Source organism: Leucopleurus acutus (assembly GCF_964270905.1).
Source record: "Leucopleurus acutus genome assembly, chromosome: 11".
Taxonomy (NCBI): Eukaryota; Metazoa; Chordata; class Mammalia; order Artiodactyla; family Delphinidae; genus Leucopleurus; species Leucopleurus acutus.
In genome coordinates this window covers 42,933,714-42,954,243 of record NC_139152.1, presented here as the reverse complement: position 1 = coordinate 42,954,243, position 20,530 = coordinate 42,933,714, and the positions used below count along the sequence as shown (strand labels likewise).

Genomic DNA, 20,530 nt, shown 5'->3' with positions numbered 1-20,530 from the left:
GTTTAATAAAACTCAACAATAATTTCTAATTTTAAAAATACTTTTTGAAAGCTAAGAATATGAGGAAACTTCCCTAACTTGATGAAGGCTATTAATCAGTGACAGGAGATCAGATTCCAGCTCCTTCCCCAAACCCAAGGCCACTCTGGGGCAACACTATGGGACTACAAGGGACAAAATCAGTGGGCCTTTTCCCTTCCCGCATCCTGTCTGCACACGCCAACACGCAACCAGCCGGGCACAGGGACCGACGCTTTCACGATGCCCCCACCACCTCACTGGGGCTCAGGACCACCTGTAAAGTAGGCCACGTAGATGTTACTCTCTCCATTACCTTTCCTCGGGCAAAAGCTGCTGCTCATCCACTGTGCAAGGCAGAGGGACCCAGAGGGACATGAGTGACCCTGCCGGTCAATGGCTAAGCCAGGCTTCATCTTAAGCCCATGCATTTTGCTCTATACCCTGAGGGACAGATAAAGTCACACACACCCTTCAACCCAGAGAATAGGAACTGTTCACGCCAGCCCACTGCAAATTTCCTTCCAAGGCAGATGGGGTGGGGGGGGAATGGATATAAAGAGACTGCAAAACTCCATCTCCCACCAATCTCTGCCCTATTCCTACTGCCTACACTTTCCTGCTCTCATTCCCAAAAGACGAAGACACAGCAGACAAGCTTGTGCCTGGCTGGGTCCAACAGATCTGGAGTCCAAGACATCTCATCCTGTGTGAGCTAATGAGCCGTGTGGACAAGTCTCACCATGACGAACAGAGCTGTCACCTCCTCCAAGACTTCCCTGGGCACCGAAGCTCAGCTCTAGCCCAAAGAGCTTCCAGAATGCTCACCTCTCCTTCCTGGGGGCTTTGTGACCTCATCTTGTTACAACTGCAGAGTTCTGACGGGGGTGTGAAAGCAGCCATCCTGTGAACCCAGATGGGAACGTGGTGGTCTCTGGGCTGGAAAGGGACTTGAAGGGAAGAGGGGGAGGGGGAGGGGGAGGGGGAAGGAAAGGTGCTTCAAGTGGGGGAAACGTGTGGAGCTGAGGACTTCAGGCTTACGGAGTGGGCAATGGGAGCCACAGAAGGTGCTTGAGCAGGCCAGCAGCATGGTGTATGATGCAGTTTGGAAGGCCTGTCTGGCAGCAGCGTGGAAGACAGGAGGCAGAGAGACTGAGGCTGGGGATTCCATTTCCACGACTAGGTAAGAAATCTGGGGTAAGACAAGACTCTAAACTGAAGGAATAACAGGGATCAGAGAACACAAGTTGATCGGCATTTTCTTTTGTTTTATAAATTTCTCATACATGCAAGAGTATATACAACATACGTTTAATGATTTAAATAGCAACAGTAATAAAAACAAATCCTTGTATACCCAGCAGTACCTTCAGAGCCCCCTGTGGGACCCTTCCTGAGCACAGCATCCTCCCCCTCTGACCCCATCCAATCTCCAAGGTAACCACTATCTTGGGTTTTTGTGTTAAGCACTCCTTTGATTTTCTTTATTGTTGCATCATATGAGTATGAATCCCTAAGCAATTGTTTCGTTTTGCCTGCCTTTAAGCTTTCTATAAATAGAATTACATGTACGCTCCTATGACTTGCTTTTCCCCCCTCAACATTCTATTTGTGAGATCCATCCATTTTGATGCATGTAGCTTTCTTTATTTTTCAGTGCTGTAGAGTATTCCAGCATATTATTATTCTCCATTCTCCTAGGGGTATACATACGTGTGCTTTTTTTTTTTTTTTTTGGTTATAACAAACAATGCTGCCCCGAACTTTGGGGTACATATTTGCTGGTGTACTTTGGCAAGAGGTTCTTCAGGGTACTGGCTGTCAAACTTTTTTTGTAACCACAACTCAAAATAAGGAATATATTTTATAGGGCTTCCCTGGTGGCGCAGTGGTTGAGAGTCCGCCTGCCGATGCAGGGGACATGGGTTCGTGCCCCGGTCCAGGAAGATCCCACATGCCGCGGAGCGGCTGGGCCCGTGAGCCATGGCCACTGAGCCTGCGCGTCCGGAGCCTGTGCTCTGCAACGGGAGAGGCCACAACAGTGAGAGGCCTGCATACCGCAAAAAAAACAAAAAACAAAAAAAAAACCCAGCCATTTACACCAGATCCTATGTTTCACAATAGTGCAAGCTGTGCATTCTAGAACGATCATCCTAGTGGGTACCAGAGGAAATGCCTGGAAACCTCAGGACCCCCTCCCTTACCCAGACCTGCTTCTGACCCCTTGAACTGAGTAAAGGACTTCATCAATACCATGACACCAGGCACTGGAATGAGCAGCTAAGGAGGGCCCAGGGAGTGTGCCCAGGCTGATGGGGTGCCCCTCCCTGGTGGGGAGAGCTCTGTGCTGTCTCCCCAGTGAGACTCCTGTGCCACCCTCTCCCTTTAGGTTGTGGACTGCGGCTACCTGCAAAAGTCAGACCTGGAGGCCAATGCGGAGGCCCTGATCCAGGAGATTGACTTCCTGCAGCAGCTGTTTAAAGAGGTGAGGGGCCACAGAGCAGTGGGGCAGCAAGGAGGATGATATTTGGACATTGGAAAGGACTTTCCACCACTTGGCTTCTGAAACCCCTGGTGAGGGGAGCACAGGGCAGAGTTGAGGGACCCGAGGCAGGTTTACTGTCAGAAGATGAAAAAGTATAGCTTCTTGTCTTATCTGCCAAACCCAAACAAGCTGTTGCCCTGGCTACTGTGGTGATAATTATCACAAATTGTATATTCACAAATCAGGCACAAATTGTAAGTTGCTGCCTCATTTCAGAGGCCCTGACTGAAATCAGGCAGTAAGCCTCCGAGCTGGGCTCCTCTCAGCCTTGGGACGTTGGTCCTGAGGAGCACTGAGAGGTTCCAGGGTCGAAGGGGAGAGGTCACCTTTGTACTGGGGCTTCAGACAGTGAGGCTGTGGAAGAAGCAAGGGCAGGGGACAGGGAAGGACCATGAGAAAGAGGGCTTCGGGCAGTGGGACTATGGTCCAGGAAGCTCTTACCGCTCCCCCACTTCCCCGCAGGAGCTCCAGGTCCTCCACGCCCACATCTCAGGCACCTCAGTCATCGTCAAGATGGACAACAGCCGGGACCTGAACATGGACTGCGTTGTCGCCGAGATCAAGGCTCAGTACGATGACATTGCCAGCCGCAGCCGGGCCGAGGCTGAGTCCTGGTACCGCAGCAAGGTGAGTGGTCCAGTGCCCCCTTGCCAGAACAGGGATGCTAAAAGCTGAAAGTATTAGCAGGAGGGATGCTAAAAGGGCTTTGGCCTTTGTCTAGGTGGGATGGGTAAGGGAAGGGCAGGCAGCTCTCAGGATGGGGTGGCCGATGTGCAAACTGTGGGGCTCAGTGGGATGGCATATCCTGTGTCCCATGAGCATCTGTGCTTTCCCCCAGTGCGAGGAGATCAAGGCCACGGTGATCCAGCCTGGGGAGACCCTGAGCCGCACCAAGGAGGAGATCAACGAGCAGGGAGATTTAAGTCAGACACCTTGCCAGAGTGTGGGGGAAGAAGCAACGTCAAACTTCAGGCAAGTCTTCTCCACGGAGAACGCTCTCCGTCCCCGCTGAATGGGGGGCGCAGGGGGAGGGCTATGCAGGGGAACGGAATGACCAGGGCTCTCATGGTCCCAGGGGCAGAATGGGGCAGAGGAAATAGCACCAGTCTGAGAGGCAGGAAACCTGGGCTCTCCAACCAGCCCTGCCACTAGCTCACCATGTGATTTGGGGGAAGCCATTTCACCTCTCTGGCCCATTGCTCTAGATCACTGACCACACACTTAGATGTCCCCAGAGGTTAGTAAGTGAGTGAAGCAGGCTGTACCGAAGGCACTAGGGTGTGGTGAACTGGAAAACAAAACAAACGGGCAGAGCTGATCAGATCCAACTGAGGCAGGCCCTACAGAAATGCAGGTACAGTGTGGCCGGATCCTCTGGTTTTTCAAGAGAAGCCAGGAATTTGGATTTTTACATTAAATTTCAAAAATTAAGGACACTGTGCCAACATTCCCCAAGAGCACTAATTTGCAACCCCTGACCTAACAAACGAGTAAGGTTCTTCCTTACTCTTCCTCTGATAGTCAATGGTCAGTGGATACCTGGTCTCTGACCCTAAATCCAGAAGAAAGAGCCTTAATAACCCTCCCCTGTCCCCCAGAACTCCAAGCTGGAGGCTGCCATGCCCGAGGCGGAGCAGCAGGGCGAGGTGGCCCTTAATGATGCCCGCTGCAAGCTGGCCAGGCTGGAGGAGGCCCTGCAGAAGGCCAAGCGGGACATGGCCTGCCTGCTCAAGGAGTACCAGGAGGTGATGAACTCCAAGCTGGGCCTGGACATCGAGATCGCCACCTACACCGAGGCGCCTGCTGGAGGGCGAGGGGCAGGGGTGAGGACCACATCTGTGGGGATGATGTCTCTTCATCCTCCAAGCTGTGCTTAGAGCTAGGAGCATGTTTGCATATTATTTGCATCATGATTACTTGGAGGAGGGAATTTGCAAGTTCTGCTCCCCCCAACTGATTTTTGACTCTTTTCTCTCCCCACAAGGTTGTTTAAGGGCATTGGTGCTGTAAATGTCTGTAAGTTATCTATACTGTGGGTTCTGAAATAAGAGCTTGGGGCTCCTTGGTCCGTCTTTTTCTTAAAGGGCCAAATAGTAAATATTTTAGGCTTGCGGGTCATGCAGTCTCTGCTCAGCTGCTGAGCTCGTTGTAATGTGAAAGCAGCCACAGCCATAGCGATACTTCAGGAATAGGTGTGGCTGGCTTCCAATAAAACTTTATTTACAAAGGCAGGAGGCGGGGGCCGGGGTGGGGGGGATGGGGGGCACAGTTTAAGACCCTGAAAGGAAGGAGGGGGATGTGGCAGTGAATGATTATGATAACTTAAATAGCTATTTCAGCCTATAGGGAGGGCCTGGGCTAACAGTTTATCAGGGATGCTTGAGGTTAGACTACTGGAAGAAGTGCCCAGGTGTGAGGTTGTTTGAGGGGGAAGGGGGAATAGAAATAGAGGGAAGGAGCTCTGAGCAAGAGAAGAGGGGGTGGGGGGACTCTGGCCCTTAGGCAGGAGCCGCTGGTGACGACCTTGCGAGGCGACTCAGCCCCGTTCTCTCCCTTCCCCGGCCCCCCGCAGGTGTCAGCAGCTCCCGGGGCGGGGTCGTCTGCAGGGACCTCTGTGTGTCCGGCTCCCGGCCGGCGACGGGCAGCGTCTGCAGCGCCCGCTGCAGCGGGAACCTGGGGGTGAGCACCGGTGTGCTCGCCCTGCGGCCAAAGCGGTGGCGGCAGCCACCTGGTGTGGTTTGCTTGGCGGCTTCTGCTTCGTAAATACACCGCTCCGCGAGCCAGCCGTCCCTGCCTCTGGCGGCGGGTCCCAGAGCTCGGAGAGCCCCTGGGCTTGCGGTGGAAAGGCTGCAGGAACCAGCCGGCCTGACCTGCCCAATTGCTGCCTCCTCCTGCATCTCTCTCCCTGCTTGTCTCTTCACTTCCTCCAGGGAGGGAGGGCTCCTCGCCCGCAGCTCCGGCAGCTCCCCTCCATCCCCAAGAGTCTGAATGACTGGTTTCCCCCAGCCCTGGGCAAAGAGCCAACCCTGACTGCGGCTGCTCTGGAGGCTTGGACGCCTGTGGCTTCTAACGGACAGATTGGTCCCAGGGCCCCTCCGGTGTGGACCTGCTGCTGCTTCCCCTGCCTCCTAAACCCTCCCACAGTGACTGAGGTTGCGTCTCCCAGGGCACACCTTTATGCCCCGCCTGACTCCCTCTCTCTCCCAGGAAGGACTGATTTGCCAGTTGGTTGGTCCACCCCAAACCCAGGCCTAGGGCAGCTAAACATGTGGTCTTCTCACCACTGAGGAATGTTCTCGGACAGCACAGAGCACTGGCTGGGGGAGGGAGTGGGTGCAAACGGCTCTCCCACGCCCTCAGCAGGAGAGGACTCCAGTGCCCACTTCCTGGCAGAGCCAGAACTTCCAGGGGCTTCTGGGCTTCTTCAGGAGAGGAGCTGGAATCAGGCCCAGCCCTGGGAGAGGTCAAGGCCTCACTCTGGATAAGAGTCAAGTTCCATAGAGCAGCACCCCCATGTCACCAATGTGCTGTCCCAGTTATCAGGGCAGACTCTGTGGTCTCTCAAGCCCTCCCCTCCCCACCGCCTTCCCCACCCAGCCTAATGAAGCCAGGATACCAGGTGCTGGGCATGGGCTCACCCAAGCCTCAGAAAGCAGCTGCTTTATTGGAAGCTATTTTGACATCATTTTTCAGACAGCCTTGCAGTCTTGGGACCAGTGATGGGACCAGGGATGGAGGTCCTCTTGTGACGATGGGAGGAGAGGGTATGTGTCTCCCCACACCAGAGGCTCAGTTGCGGGTGCGCCTGCCGGGGGCAGATGTGGTCCTAATGGAATAGGCCTTGGGGGCCCCAGGCCCTCCACCACTGGAGAATCTCAGGGCATCGCTGCCCATGGTTCCCCCGAAGGTCAGCCGGCTGCCAGCACCACCCGTGGAACCGACCACAGCTGAGAGAGAAGGGAGGAGGTCTCCATCGGCGTGAGGCCCACTACCCGAGGCCCCCGCCCTCCTGCCATAGCTGCCCGTCTCCCTCCTCCCACCCACCTCCCTTCCCACCAACAGCCAGGGGCCAACCCAGAAGGAGCCTCAGACAGAGGTGAGGGCTGCTCCACACTGGCCCCACCCACCCTGTCCTCGTGCATGGCTTTCCTGGGCTGTTGAGCCTCTCTGGATGGGAGCTGCAGGCCCCTGCTGAAAGCTATTGGAGGGAAGGAGGCTCCCAGCCTCCAGAAGGCCAGGCCTTCAGGCCGATAGGCCATCCAATAGACCCAGCCTAGTCTGGACGGCATAGGCGATGGGCCCGCAGCCAAGGACTTACAGATGTTCACGGCTCCCACTCCAGCTCCGGTCATCCTGGGGCAGAGGAGATATCTGTGAGGGCTGCTCTCTCCTCAGCACTGGAGGAAGCACTCCCGCACCCCTCCGTCCAGGCCCCGAGCAGAACTGAGGTTGCTTCCTCTGTCCCCACACATTCAGCCTTTTCACTTTGGCCCTCCTGCCTACTGGCTACATGACCTTGGGAATGTCTCAGAGTCTCCAGTTCCTCACCTATAATGGGGCCTAACTCAGTACCAACCTCACAGTGTGGTTTGTGAGGGCTAAATAACATAAGTTACCTAAAGCCCTGGGCACACGGGAGTCTGTAAATGGTAGCTGTCCTCGTTGTTTATGTAGATCGCTGCCTCTCTTAACCAGATCATAAAATCCTCAAAGAAGGCTGTATTGATTCCTGCATCTCCAGTCCTTAGCATGAGGTCTGGCACACAGTAATTATTTAATATGTGTTGAAATAATTAGTGAATCGTTGACTGAGTGAATTCAGCTCCAGCCGGGACTGAGGGGGGAAGGAGGAGAGGGGGTTGTTTTAAGCAGGCTGTGGGGCTGAAACAGGTCTTACACTGGAAATTAAAAATCTATCCGAGACAGCTGGTGTTTGCTTTGTGACTCACAGTCCCACTGTCACCGAGCCCTTGGCCTTGGGAATGAGTTTACTCTGCAGGGAGGAGGGGAGGCCTCAATTTAGTGGAGGGAGTGAGGGAAGCCCAGCTGCAGCCCCAAATCCTGTCAGGGGGCAGGGCAAAGGTCAAGGGCAAGAGATGGGGACACTAGAAAGCTTCCAGGCCACTTGTCTGTTGACTGAATGAGTCAATCAAGCCATCAAGGTACTAATGAAGACCCAACTTCATGGACATAGATGTGGAGTTTTTTGTGAAGAATTCCCTGTAAGACTAACCCAACTCAGCTTCATCTCAGGCTGCAGGTGAGTATGCAAATACTTCTGGAGAGAGGGGAAATTTACCTCCTCACCACGCTCAGTCAATACCATGTGACTTAGCCCTCAATTATGTGGTGAGAAGCTGCCTGTCACCATGGAAGATGCCTGGACCAGGAATCAACAGAGCTTGACCGCACACTGGCCCTGTCCCCTCAATTAATAAAACTAACCACAATTTCCCCTCTGTACACTAAGGAGTCAATAATACCTGTCTTGCTTACCTGATGTGTTCTGAGGATCAAATAAGATAAGCTTGCTAATAGACACACACACACACACACACACACACACACACACACACGCACGCACGCGCAAAAGCACTGTTATTACTTCAAATTTCTCACTGAGCTTACAGCATCTGGTCTTTCCCTCTCGAAAGTCATCTCATCAAGGGCAAAGACGCAAGCATCATCTGTACCCTCCCTGCACTTCCCACACCCAGTGCCCTGCAGAAGAGGGTACACAGGAAATGCTTGCAAATGGATGAACGTCAAGCCCCAGGCCTCACTGAGCCCCAAAGGATCCCCTTTCCAGATTCTTTGTCTTCACCTGCTCTCCTCGCCCTCCAGCAGCTTGCGGTAGGTGGCGATCTCGACGTCCAGGGCCAGTTTGGTGCTCATGAGCTCCTGGTACTCCCGGAGCTGCCGGGCCATGTCCTGCTTGGCCTTCTGCAGGGCCTCCTCCAGGTCCACCAGCTTGGCCCGTGCATCCTTGACGGCCAGCCCCCCACGCTCCTCGGCCTCGGCGACGGCAGCCTCCAACTTGGCACGCTGTGGAGGGTAGTGGGGCTTTGAGCTGGGGGGGCAGGCCTCACCAGCCACTGCCTTCCTGCTTCCCCATGCTGCAGTGAGCATCTGGGCACCTTGCTTACGGTGGCTTCACTGGCACCAGCCTCCTCGCCCAAGCACCAGGGAATCCCAGGGGTTTCAAACATGGGTTTTGATACCTAATGCGTACCTTCCACTTCTGGCTTTGCCACTTACAAGCCATGTGATCTTGGATGAATCAACCCTTCTAAGCCAAAAGTCTCCCCTTTTCTAAACTAGCAGTCATCACAGTATGTATAGAGAGATATTGCAAGTAATGAAATCATACAAAAGTCTTTGGCACAGTGTCTGGTATACAGTAAGCATTTAATAAATGCTATTATGATCACTATTATGAGTAAATGCTATTATGAGTTACAAATGCCCACACACCTGACCCCTAGCTACAGGAGTTCCAAGGCTATGGGATTCTAGTTTAGTCCTCAAATTTCAGGCAGCTGACCAGAGCCAAAAACACCGTCAAAACAGGAACCCGTTTGGAACAGGCCCAGAACAGGGAGACTTGGAGTACAGAGATGCTGCTTGGCACCCCTAGACTCCGAGTCAACGGACCCCAGGTTTGGGCAGGGGTGGCGTGATTCAGGACGGGCGTGACCATCAGCTGCCACTTCCTGCCTGGCCTTAGTGTTCCCTCTCTCGTGGCCCGTCCCTCACTAGCCGGGCCTGTTTAGTCCTGAGCCGCTTCTCGTTCAGCTCCGAGAGCCACCATCCCCATCCCCTCACGCAGTGGTCCTCCTTCCCTCTCACAACCGCGCTCTGCCCTCAGACCCTCTCCCCTCCGAGCATGCACTCTTCCTCTCTGCACAACACCCCCAGTCCTGCCCAGGAGGCTGGCTGATGCCCTCTGCCCCCATCCACTGGTCAGTGCCCCTCCCTGTCACACTGGTGCCCCCTTGGCAAGGCCATGCCACTGCCTCTGAGCCCCCCGACGGTGATAGACACCCCAGCTCCGGGGTCTGGCCCTGCCCTGTTGGGTAAGAGGAGAACCGGATGTGGCAGAAGCTGCGGCGTTTGGGAAACCGCCATTCATTATTCTGTGCCTCCCCTCCAGGGTTGGACGCTGGCTTGCCACACCGGTGACTCACAGCCCTGAATCTGTGCCGGGAGGCAGCTTCCACCCTCACCCTCATGTAAAAAGGCCTGCAGGGCTCCAAGGGGAGGACATTTCTGGGTAGATCACCCCCACATCCCATCCCCCGGCTCATCTGGAAAGTAGCCACCACCCATCAGCTTCCCTCCCTCCCCACTGCAGACACCTGCCCAGGCTTAGCTGCCTCGAGCACCCCCATGCCTTGGTCAGGGCTTGGGGGACCCTTCCTCATCAATAACCCCCACCCCAGCTTCACAGCACCTCCTCCCATCAGTCTGTCGTCTGAGACCTGTGCCCTGACTATGTGTCAGGTGCTGGGAAGGGAGGAACAGTGAACCAGACAGACGGGGGCCCCTGCTCTTAAGGCATTTTTAATATCCCAGTGGAGGTAGGGGACAATACTTATTTATACTTAATAAGACTTACCTAATAAGTCAATACTAAATTAATAAGACAGAAAATTTCAGAGAGTGATAGGTGTTTCAGGAACCTCACACAGACTGCTGAGAGAGTGGCTGGCCATCTCTGAGAAGAGGTCTTTTGTCCTAAACCCCAGGGGCGAGAAAGGGGCAGCCATGTGCAGAGCTGGGAGAACCACATTCCAGGTAGAGGGAACACCAAGTGCAAGGGCCCTGAAGCATGAAGATGCTTGGCAAATATAAGCTCCAGGAAGCAGCAAGAGCACAGCCGGAGAGGCAGTGGTGAGGAGTGAGGTCAGCAGGTGGGGCGGGGCCTTGGGAGCCATAGTGAGGGACTCTGCTGACCTCCGGCCCGCCACCCCCTTCCCCCCTGCCCCCAGGCACACATCGCACCCAGAGCTAGGTGCAAGGAGAGGGCTCAGTACCAATGTGGTAACGAATGGTGGTTCTAGTCTAGCCAGCCAGCTCGAGGCTCTTTCCACAAGCTCCATGCCCAGCTAGGACTCCTGTTCTCCCTTCGGTCAAGCAGGACCTGGCCAAGAACATTTCGTCCTAGAGAGCTCGCAGGTGGGCCCGAGAGACTTGAGCCGCACCAGCCTGGTCCCCAGAGCAGCAGGGGTGACCCCCTCACCCCCAGCCTCCTGCTGCTCATCCTGGGCAGGGTCCCAGCTGGCTGCCCTTCACATGCCCCAAGGAGGAGGGCTGGCGCCCACCTGGTTCTTGTTGCTGTCGATCTCAGCCTGCAGCCTCTGGACGGCCCGGTTCAGCTCCGCGATCTCATTCCGGCTACGCCGGAGGTCGTCCCCATGCTTCCCAGCCTGGGCCTGGAGGGTCTCAAACTGGAGGGACCACACAGAAGAGTATGGCAAGGGTGGACCGTGATTACAGGTGACTTGTCTTCTCCCGACCCAAGGAAGGCCCCAGGTTCTGAGTGACAAGCCCTCCCAGCTTGTCTTCCCAGGGAGGGACAGTCTGACTCCCAGCAAACTTTGCCCAATACCAGGAGGCCAGACTCCCAGACAGTGGGGTGGGGGAGGGGTTCAGTTTCCTCCCAGCCAGGACGGGGCGGGGGGTGGGTGGACAAGAATGGCCCACCAGGCCCATTCCACTGATCTCGGGGCTCTGCCCATTCCCATTATGTCCTAACACTGGAGAATCACTGGAAGTCTGAGATCCTCACCTATTAACCCCTTTGTCAGCACCACCCATTTTACAGACGAGGTGAATAAGTCCCAGAGAACAGAAGGCACTGGCCCAGTGTCACACAGTAAGTCCTTATTGGCGTACATGTGTCCTCACATACACCATGGATGACTCCCTGTCTCTGAAGAGACATTGCTCTATGCTGCTTTTAAACCCTCAGGCTCCCTCCCCCAGATCACTGGTTTCCCCCGCACACCCCCTCCCCACCCATTCCCTCGGCACTGCACTGTCAGCTGCCCTGCCCACACCCAGTGCATATAACGATTAAACCTGCTCTGGAGCCCTTGGACCCGGGATCTGGTCCCTGCTCTTCTATCTGCTAGCTGTGCAGAGCTAGACAAATCGCTTAACCTCTCCATGCCTCAGTTTCTTCATCTGTAAAAGGGGGATAACACTAGTGCCTACCTAACAGGGCTGTTCTGTGGGCTATATGAGTCAATACAGGTAAACCTTTGAACCTTTGCCTAGCATGGTGCTTACTTGCCAGATTTAGCTATAATAATTATTAATCCATGTCCATTTCCTCTGCCCTCTCCCCCCACATCAGGCTGGAATCTTGCCCTGGGCAAGGACCTAGCCTTCTCCTCCTCTCATTCCCAGGACACTGGAGACCACCACAGGTTTAATCCCTGGTGCCTGTCAGCACAGTGGGACCCAGGCCCCAAAGGCTTGAGACAGGGTGAGGAGTAAGGGAAGCCACCACAGAGGACTCTGCCAGGAAGAGAAAATATGCCTCCAGCGGCCACACACCTTGGTCTGGTACCAGGCCTCGGCCTCAGCCCGGCTGCGGTTGGCGATCTCCTCATACTGGGCCTTGACCTCGGCGATGATGCCGTCCAGGTCCAGGGAGCGGCTGTTGTCCATGGACAGGACCACAGACGTGTCTGAGACCTTGGACTGCAGCTCTTTCAACTCCTGTAGGGACCAGACAGAACATCAGGACTTGGGGCATGACCCGTCCCTGTCCCCATGCTCATCCTGGGATTCCCCGCACACTAGGGAAAGAAAAAGGGAGAAGAGGCCAGAGTGGGAGTGAGTCACCAGGTAGCCAGGGGGCACAGACCCAGCACCCACTAAACAGCTCCACCAGCCCTGGCTCCCAGAAAAGCCCATTAGCACCTTCTGAAATCAAGAGTCTGGCAGGATCACAGCGGACAAACAAGTGACAGAGTATGGTGAACTGCGGTGGCTCCCGGCTGCGAGGTGCTACTGGAGTTGAGCTCTGTTGTGAAGGGAATCACTAGGGGGTGGGTAAAATAAGTCATGTATTATGCACACTCTGCAGCCTTTAACACCGAGGATACAGCCGTATTTACGGACAGGGAACTGTATCTGTGGTATACTGTTACATGAAAAAAGGTATGATTCTATTTTATTAAATATATGTATTTCTATATCTCCATGTGTGTATATGCAGAGAAGAAGTCTGAAAAGGTAGGTATCAAGATGATAAGAGTAGGTGTAGGAAACTTGTTTTCAATTTATGCTTTACTTAATTTTCTAGATTTTCTGCAATGAGTATGTATTTCATAATGAGAGGAAAATAATTATATATACATGTATATACATGCACACACACACATATATAACATGTGATAGACATATGAAGGCCCACACTGAGGCCAGAAGTACCCAAAGTCAGCCTCAAGGAACCAGCCCCTGAAATTAATATGCGTGGAAATTCTCTCGGAGACGCTAATGGAGGCTGGATGTTCAGGTAGAGACCAGACTGAAGGGAAATGAGAACCGGTCTGTAATTTGCCTCACGTTTTCCTATGTCCCAGACTAGCCAGATGATCGACCACCCTATCTTCTGCCTAAGATCAGAGACTCACACAGATGGGATGAAGAGGTTTTTAAATCCCCTTGAGGGAAAGGAACCGGAAGCCCAGGGCAGGGCAAGCTGAGCAGGAGGGGAGATGGGAGGGGCAGGCAGAGAGGGTGGCTGAGTGGTGGGTATAAACCCTCAGGCACTCCAGTCTCTCCTGACTCAGGCTCCCCTGCCAGCCCACCCAGTCCACCTGTGAACCCTGTCACGGCCCGGATCCCTCAACATCCTCCTGGTTTCTTCTAGCCCCTCCCAATCCCCCTTCCTGACAGATGACCATCCCACATCTCTGGAAGGCCAGTTTTGACTGACTCCACCCTGGTGTGCTGCCCCAGCTCCTACTGAGCTCCTCACCCACCCTGGATTCCTGAATCCAGAAAGAATAAAGAGCAGGGGTCTTTATTCAGGGGTCAACTCCCCTACATGCACCCAACACACACCCCGGCTGACCCAGAGGCAGGGGGTGGACCAGATAGCCCCCTGGCTAGGACATGCAGGTTGTGGCATATCTCCCACCCCTGAGGTCCTCACCTCCTCATAGAGGGTCCTGAGGAAGTTGATCTCATCCTTCAGGGTGTCCACCTTAGCCTCCAACTCCACCTTGTTCATGTAGGCAACATCCACATCCTGGGAGGGGTGGTGGTGAGAAGGGGTAGAGGGACACCATGTCCTCAGTTCACGAAACACTTAGCAGGCGTGGGAGCAGGCCAGTACTGTCCAACCCCCAGGACCAATCACCGCTGCCCTACCAAGAAACATACAGCTCCTCCAGGCTGCCTGACACGCCCACGGTGGGAAGTTCCCTCCACTGGACCCATCCAGGCTCGAGGAGAACATCGTCTCCACGCACCACCAGGACTGGAGGTGCCTATGCAGCGCTGATAGCCCACAGCAGCCTGGAGCCCCAAACCTAGCGCTTTACCAGTTCCTAAAGGCTTTAGTGGTTTAGACACACGCCTGGCTCTGCCACCTACTAGCTACGTGACCTTGAGCAAATCACCTCAACTTTATGAGCCCCAGCTTCTCATCAGTCAATGGGAGAGCGTGAAATCATTCAGACTCCAGGACACCGCTCCCAGGGATGGCAAATCCCTAGCCTAAATATGTAGCTTGCAGCATGGGTGATATAAGGCAGGTGGGCAACAGATAACACTGCAAGTCTGGTCCCCCGAGAGCCATCCTTTGCTGTGGTTAAGCTCCTGTGGAAAGGGCTCCCTTCCACTCATCCCTGAATCTCCAAGGGCCCAGCACTCCAGGGCAGGTTACATTTCTGTGGATGGGCCTGGAACAGTGAGTGAGTGTGTTTTGAATCAGATTAAGTCAATCCCCTCTAAGATATTCCTAAGGCCTTCTGACCTTACTTGCACACCTCCAGGGACAGGGAGTTCACTTTGCCTCAAGGCACCCCATCCCATTCATTCAGCAAATATTTCAGGCATGCCATGTGCCACCCTCATCTGTAATTAAATGTTCTGACTGATAGAGCACTTCCTTATTTGGGGTTGAAATCGTCCCTTCTAACCTCCATCCTGTAGTCAAAATTCTAACCCCTCCAAAAGCCCAGAAACAAGTGTAGTGACTCGCCAGACACACCTACACACAAATACACACACACAGACGTGCAGACACATGTGTGCACATACGTACACGAAGCAGGCTTATAAATGGCTGGCTTCCATATCTCACCTTCTCCAAGCCCATCGCTCCCTTCTTATAGACCCAGCCAGACCCTGACCACAGGTCCCTACTGGCTGCTCAGGTGAGAGGCATGTGGTCCCCTGTCCCCTGTGCTTCCTACAGTGCCACCCACCCTACCTGTCTGACCCACTCACCTTCTTCAGCACTACAAACTCATTCTCAGCAGCCGTGTGACGGTTAATTTCGTCTTCATACCTGCAGTAAAGGAGGGGAGCGTGGTGTTGGTGCAGCTCTGCCTCCATCCCCCCGTATCCAGGTGTGAAAGTCTGCCGTGCATCACCTTTACCCCTCCTTAATGACACACCTGAAAACACAGGTGTCAGCTACGAAACAAAATGTCCCTGACTCTTCCATACGGCTGTTCCTAGGGCTTTGAGTCTTGGCAGGCGTGGGGGTGAGGGAGCAGGGAACATACGTGGATCAAAGGACAAAGGCTGCATATACTGGGAGTGAGAAGACGAATAGCAGCCTTGCTTCTGGACCACTCTGTACGGGGCCTGCCCTGTTATGTGCTTCCCATGCATTCTCTCAGTTAATCCCTACAACAATCCCATAACAATGTGCTATGATTCTCAGGGAAAGGAACAGAGGCACAGAGAGGCTGAGTACTCTGTCCAGTCACCAAGCCGCTAAGTGGCAAAGCCCGGACTTGAAGCCTGGCCATCTGACGCCTGAGCTCACACCTTAACCTGCTTAACCCCACCCGCTGAGGGTGAAGAAGGGGCCCGAAGAGGAGGAACCTTGTGGACTCAGGAAGGAGGAAGAACCAGCCCCCAACTAGGTGACAAGCCCCCATCACTACTCCCAGAGCACCCCCCTCCATCCCTCTTTCTCCCAAGGAGCCAGCCCCCTGCCTGTAGGAGGACGCCGGCAAAGCAGGGCACAGAGCAAGAGGGCAGGTGGGCCTGACCCAGTATTTACTTGAGGATTCAAAATAGGTGTCAGAGGGCTTCCCTGGTGACGCAGTGGTTGAGAGTCCGCCTGCCGATGCAGGGGACGCGGGTTCGTGCCCCGGTCTGGGAAGATCCCACATGCCGCAGAGCGGCTGGGCCCATGAGCCATGGCCGCTGAGCCTGCGCGTCCGGAGCCTGTGCTCCGCAACGGGAGAGGCCCGCGTACCGCAAAAAAAAAATAGGTGTCAGAAACAGAAAGCCAGCAGTGTCCACGAGCTTCTGGAGAACAGCAGGAACAATGTGGGGCAACTTTAGTGGGGAGCAGGATACTCAGGCAGGCAGAGGCCCTCCAGGAGCCCAGACCCCCGAAGTCCCACTCCCCCAGGGCCTCTAGAATAGTTAGGAAAATATCTGCGAGGCCGTCTCTCCACCCCTGCTGCGCCACTGGGCCCAGAGGATGTGCAGATAGGAGCTCCCTGGGCAGCTGCACTCAGGACCCCTTCCGGTTCCTCCTTCAGCCCCAGCCTGGAGCTCAGCCTGGCTCCCCAGGAAAGTGCCCTGTGGGTTCGGGGCTGGGGGAGTACGTGTGCACACATGCACACCTGACAGCAGGGGCTCGCGGGCTGTCCCAGGCCTTCCCTGTCCTGCACCGGTCTGCTTCCACCTGCCTTCCACCTGCTGCGGGATTAATCCTGTTGACTGTTGCCCTAGGGAAGTCGGGGGTGGGGATGGGGGATGGGAATGGAGAGACACTCCCTGCAGAGGCCTTTGTTTGTTCTATGTCCAGTCAAAGGCAGTGTCCCTGCTCCGGCTTAGTCATACACCCGCCCCCAGGCAGAGCACAGAACTCACTCATTACCCTGGGTGCCCACTGGGCAGGGACACCCGGCCCAGCCTCTGGCTTTGGTTTCTATTCAATGTGAACAGAGTTCAGCAGGCACCTCAAAGGCCTGTCCTCAAGACCCAGCCTTCCCGGCCTCCAGCCTCCCACTCCCTGCCCCTCCTCACAGCCTCCTTTCTGGTTCCTGCCCTGGCCGCACCCACCCGCAGCCTCCGCAACCCCTTCCGTCGCTCACGATGATCATGCTCTCTGCTTCTTTGCTTCCCAGCTTGGTTCCAGGTCTCCTCCTGGGAGTCAGGGGCCCGAAAACAAGCCCCAGCTCTCCCAATGACCTACTATGCGATTTTGATCAAGCCCCTGAAACTTTCTGGACTCTAATTCCTCACGGGAACAAAACAGAGTTGTTCTAGAATAATCTGAGGGCCATGCAAGTTCTGAAGCACATCATCTCTTGCCCTGCCCTTTCCTGGGCCTTGGTAAGGCTTCTGAAGGGAGCAGTGCAGATCAGGGCTGGGCTGAGATATTTCACTGGGAGTAAGTCAGAAGACAGGACCAGAGCGACTTGGAAACGGCCCCCAGAGACAAAGAGGAGAGAGGGGAAGCAGGGAACGTGTTAATCAAGATCTTCCCTTCTGGGAGTTGTTGTACTGAGCAGCTGTACCCCCTGACCCCTGACCCAGAGAGGATTTGCAGAGGGTGAGCTGAGAGGGGCACATGGGCCCAGGGCATGGATCCCGGCAGGCCGTACTGCGGGGCAGTACTTGTTCTTGAAGTCTTCCACGACGTCCTGCATGTTCCGAAGCTCCACCTCCAGGCGGCCCCCGTCCAGCTGCAGGGCCTCAAGCTGCTTCCGCAGGCCAGCAGTCTGGGCCTCAAAGATGCCCGGGAGGCAGCTCCTCTTGGTCGACTTCTGCTCCTGCAGCAGTGCCCACTTGGTCTCCAGCAGTTTGTTCTGCTGCTCCAGAAACCGCACCTAGAAGGGGCGGGAGGAGGAAACTCAGGAGAGGCAGACCGTGCCACCCACAGTGCGGTTGAGAGGGTCTCCAGCCATCCAGCAGAATCCACGCTCGCACTGGCTCTTCCCCCAACCTGGGCCCCTAGCCCTTGGCCCTCTCCTCCAGGAAGCCCACCCTGAACAAGCCTCTCCTCCAGGACTCTCTGTCTCAACTGTCTCAGAGTGTGTCCAGGGCTCAGGTCACTGATATGTGCCAGTGCTGTGCTCTAGAGTCTCCTCCCTCCTCTGCTTCCCCTCGCATCACAGGCGATGGCCTCCATCTCCCTGTCTGAAGGGCTGCCCACTTCCTGTCTGTGTCCGGAGCCCGACTCGGGCCCCCTCCCTTCAGGCTGGGACCTCATCCCTTCCTCTCTCAGTATCCTCTCTCCCCTTCCCTCTTTCTCCCACAAGGCCTCAGGACAGGATGCTACAATCAAGCCAATGTAAAATGAGTCCCTAAGGAGTACCCAAATGACTGGTGTGGGAAGCAGGCCTCCTCAAAACCAGCAACTCAGGCAGCAGGACCTGGGGGCTGCAGCCGAGCCTCAGCAGGGGGAACCTGGGCCTGGGGCTTCCTGCGGAGGCTGCCCCAGAACTTGAAGGATGTGTACAGTCTGAAGGGTGAAGGAGAGGAGGACATGGGGGACCAGGGAAGCAGAGAGGCACACAAAGGCAGGAAAGGGAAAGCCTGCTCTACGCCCAGGGAGGAGGCCCTGGCCAGAGGGGCCCAGGGGGCTAGCCCTTAGTTCTTGGGTCCAGCTCCACAAGTGCGCTCTCCCCATCTCTATGCCCCAGCCCTTTGGGACATAAGAGGAAAAACACCTCTTAAATGGCCCTTCCCTGTGACCCTCAGTGCCCCCAGATGAGCTCTCTCCAAGGGCAAGTATAACCTCACCTCCCACCACCCAAAGGAGGATGGAGGACCAGGTGGGTGGGGCCGATGGGACCAGGAGCCTGCCTCCCTCCAGCCCTTTATTTCCAGCATCTGCTAGATAATAAGTGGGGCGGGAGGGGAGAATCTCACCCTGCCCCATCTCTGACTCCACACAGCCCCCTCTCAGAGAAGGGGGCCCAGAGAAAGAAGTCCTGGCCTTGGCGTCTGGAGCTCCCAACCTGACTCGGATGACAAAAGCTGCCCAAGAACCCCAGCGACTCACAGGCACAGCTCACCAGGGCAACCGGACAGACCCACGCACACATTCCCGGAGGAAAAAGCAGGGAGATTTGGGTAGCTAGCTGCAAGAGAGGGCTTGGAGGCCGAGGGGGACAAAAATAGCTACAGGGTTCATGGAGAGGGTACAGTCCCAGATATCGGCGGAAAGAGAGCAGGCAGCAGCCCTCCCAGCCCCTGGCCCACGTGCGCTGCGGGGCGGCTGCTGGGGCCTGAATCCTGGCTTGGGGCAGCGCGGGCCGCTCACCTTGTCGATGAAGGAGGCGAACTTGTTGTTCAGGGTCTTGATCTGCTCGCGCTCCTCCTGGCGCACCTGCTGGATGGAGGGGTCGATGTTCACCTGCAGCGGGGTCAGCAGGCTCTGGTTGATGGTGACCTCGCGGATGCCGGCGCCCACTGGGCCCCCGTAGGATGATCGCGCGGCCACGCGCGGCCGCGAGGCGCCAAGGCCGTAGAGGCTGCTGCTGCTGCCGCCGAAGCCGCCGGGGCGCACCGAGTTCAGGCGCACCTGGGTGCCACGCCCCGGGAAGGCGGAGGAGCGCGAGCTGAAGACCTGGGAGCTGAAGTGGATGGACATGCTGGCTGGGCCGGGCTGGACCGAGCGGCGGGGGACAGGGGGCCGAATTCGCTGACCTCCGGGCGACTTGGCCGCTTTTATCCTCTAGGCGCGGGCGGATAGGCTTACACAGGTAGGGGCGGGGCTGGCCGCCGGCCACCTTTCTCTGCCCGCCAGCTCCTCTCGGGGCCGCGCTTCCGCCATCGCGCCGTCCACCCCTCCGAGGCCCAGGCTTTTGGTCCAAGCCTGTACCATCCAGAGTGGGGAGGAGGGCCGTAGAGGCTCAGACCCCTTGATGCAGGCGGACGCAGAGAGCGGTGAAAGACAGCGGTCCCAGTCGATCTGCAACGGGCTCAGTCAGGGAAGGCTCCCTGGAGGAGGCTTGGGGATGGAGTGAAGAAGATCCAGATTCCCGAGACAAGAGCAGAAAGATCAAGCGGTAAAAGATTGGGGGAAGGGGTGGTCAAAACGCTCTAGCCCAGGAGTCAGCCCCCAGTCCCCTCCCCAAGCTACTGAGAGCCAGAAAGGCGTTCCCCGACAGCCTCCGTCCCAAGTCCAGCTCGTCCTTGAGAGAGCTCGGCTCCTGAGTAAGCTGACCCCAAGGTGGGCCTGGGTGAACTGGTTTCCCTGGCCACGTGTCCCCACGCCTCATCTGCATACAGAGACCAGGCCAAGTGGGGCATGACCCCACTCTCGCCCCTCTCCTCCGCACTCCAGTAGAGACATCTTCTGGTGATGGTTACTCTGGGCCTGCACTTCACCCCGCCCCAGATCACGTTCCTGTCCACTTAGTTTATTTGTCCCTGGAGAGGAAGGGGACACCTGTGTGTATTTGAGACACTTTGTGTGAATGTCTGTACACTTTTGTGTGTACGCACCTGCCCTGGGCTTGGCTGTGTGCACACCCTAGGCATGTGTGTTTACATATGTGTCTGCATGTTTGTGAATGTACTTATACAAGTGGGCTTCTATGTTCGGGTGGGGGGCAGGGGGATAGGTGTGTCTGTGAATACACGCTTGCACGCCTTTGTACGAATGTCTGTGCAACATGCTTGTATTTGCCCTCAGACACTCCTCCCCATTCCCCACCCCTGCCACTTGCCTGTTTAAACGTCCCCAGCTCTCATCATCTCCCCCACCTGAAGCCACCACCAAACAATTCCCAGCAGTTT

The 20,530-nt window shown here is 55.8% G+C and overlaps 2 protein-coding genes across 2 annotated transcripts; one reads left to right on the top strand and one right to left on the bottom strand.

Moving 5' to 3' along the window:
• Window positions 1-261: 261 nt before the first annotated feature.
• On the top strand, window positions 262-5,780 carry LOC309968923 (keratin, type II microfibrillar, component 7C-like; the record flags this gene model as incomplete). The annotated part of the gene is given in 8 exon segments (XM_082850438.1): window positions 262-297; window positions 2,408-2,503; window positions 3,026-3,190; window positions 3,402-3,506; window positions 4,162-4,356; window positions 4,358-4,386; window positions 5,136-5,294; window positions 5,771-5,780. Coding segments are annotated over 8 exon segments (795 nt in total).
• Window positions 5,781-6,195: 415 nt separating this feature from the next.
• On the bottom strand, window positions 6,196-19,440 carry KRT7 (keratin 7). Its single transcript, XM_082850821.1, has 9 exons — window positions 19,050-19,440; window positions 17,399-17,610; window positions 15,038-15,098; window positions 13,737-13,832; window positions 12,128-12,292; window positions 10,888-11,013; window positions 8,388-8,608; window positions 6,882-6,916; window positions 6,196-6,510 (listed from the first exon to the last, which is right to left on the bottom strand). The coding sequence occupies exons 1-9, from the start codon at window positions 19,377-19,379 to the stop codon at window positions 6,353-6,355; spliced, it is 1,404 nt and encodes a 467-aa protein (XP_082706947.1). The 5' UTR covers window positions 19,380-19,440; the 3' UTR covers window positions 6,196-6,352.
• Between the last annotated feature and the right edge of the window lie 1,090 nt (window positions 19,441-20,530).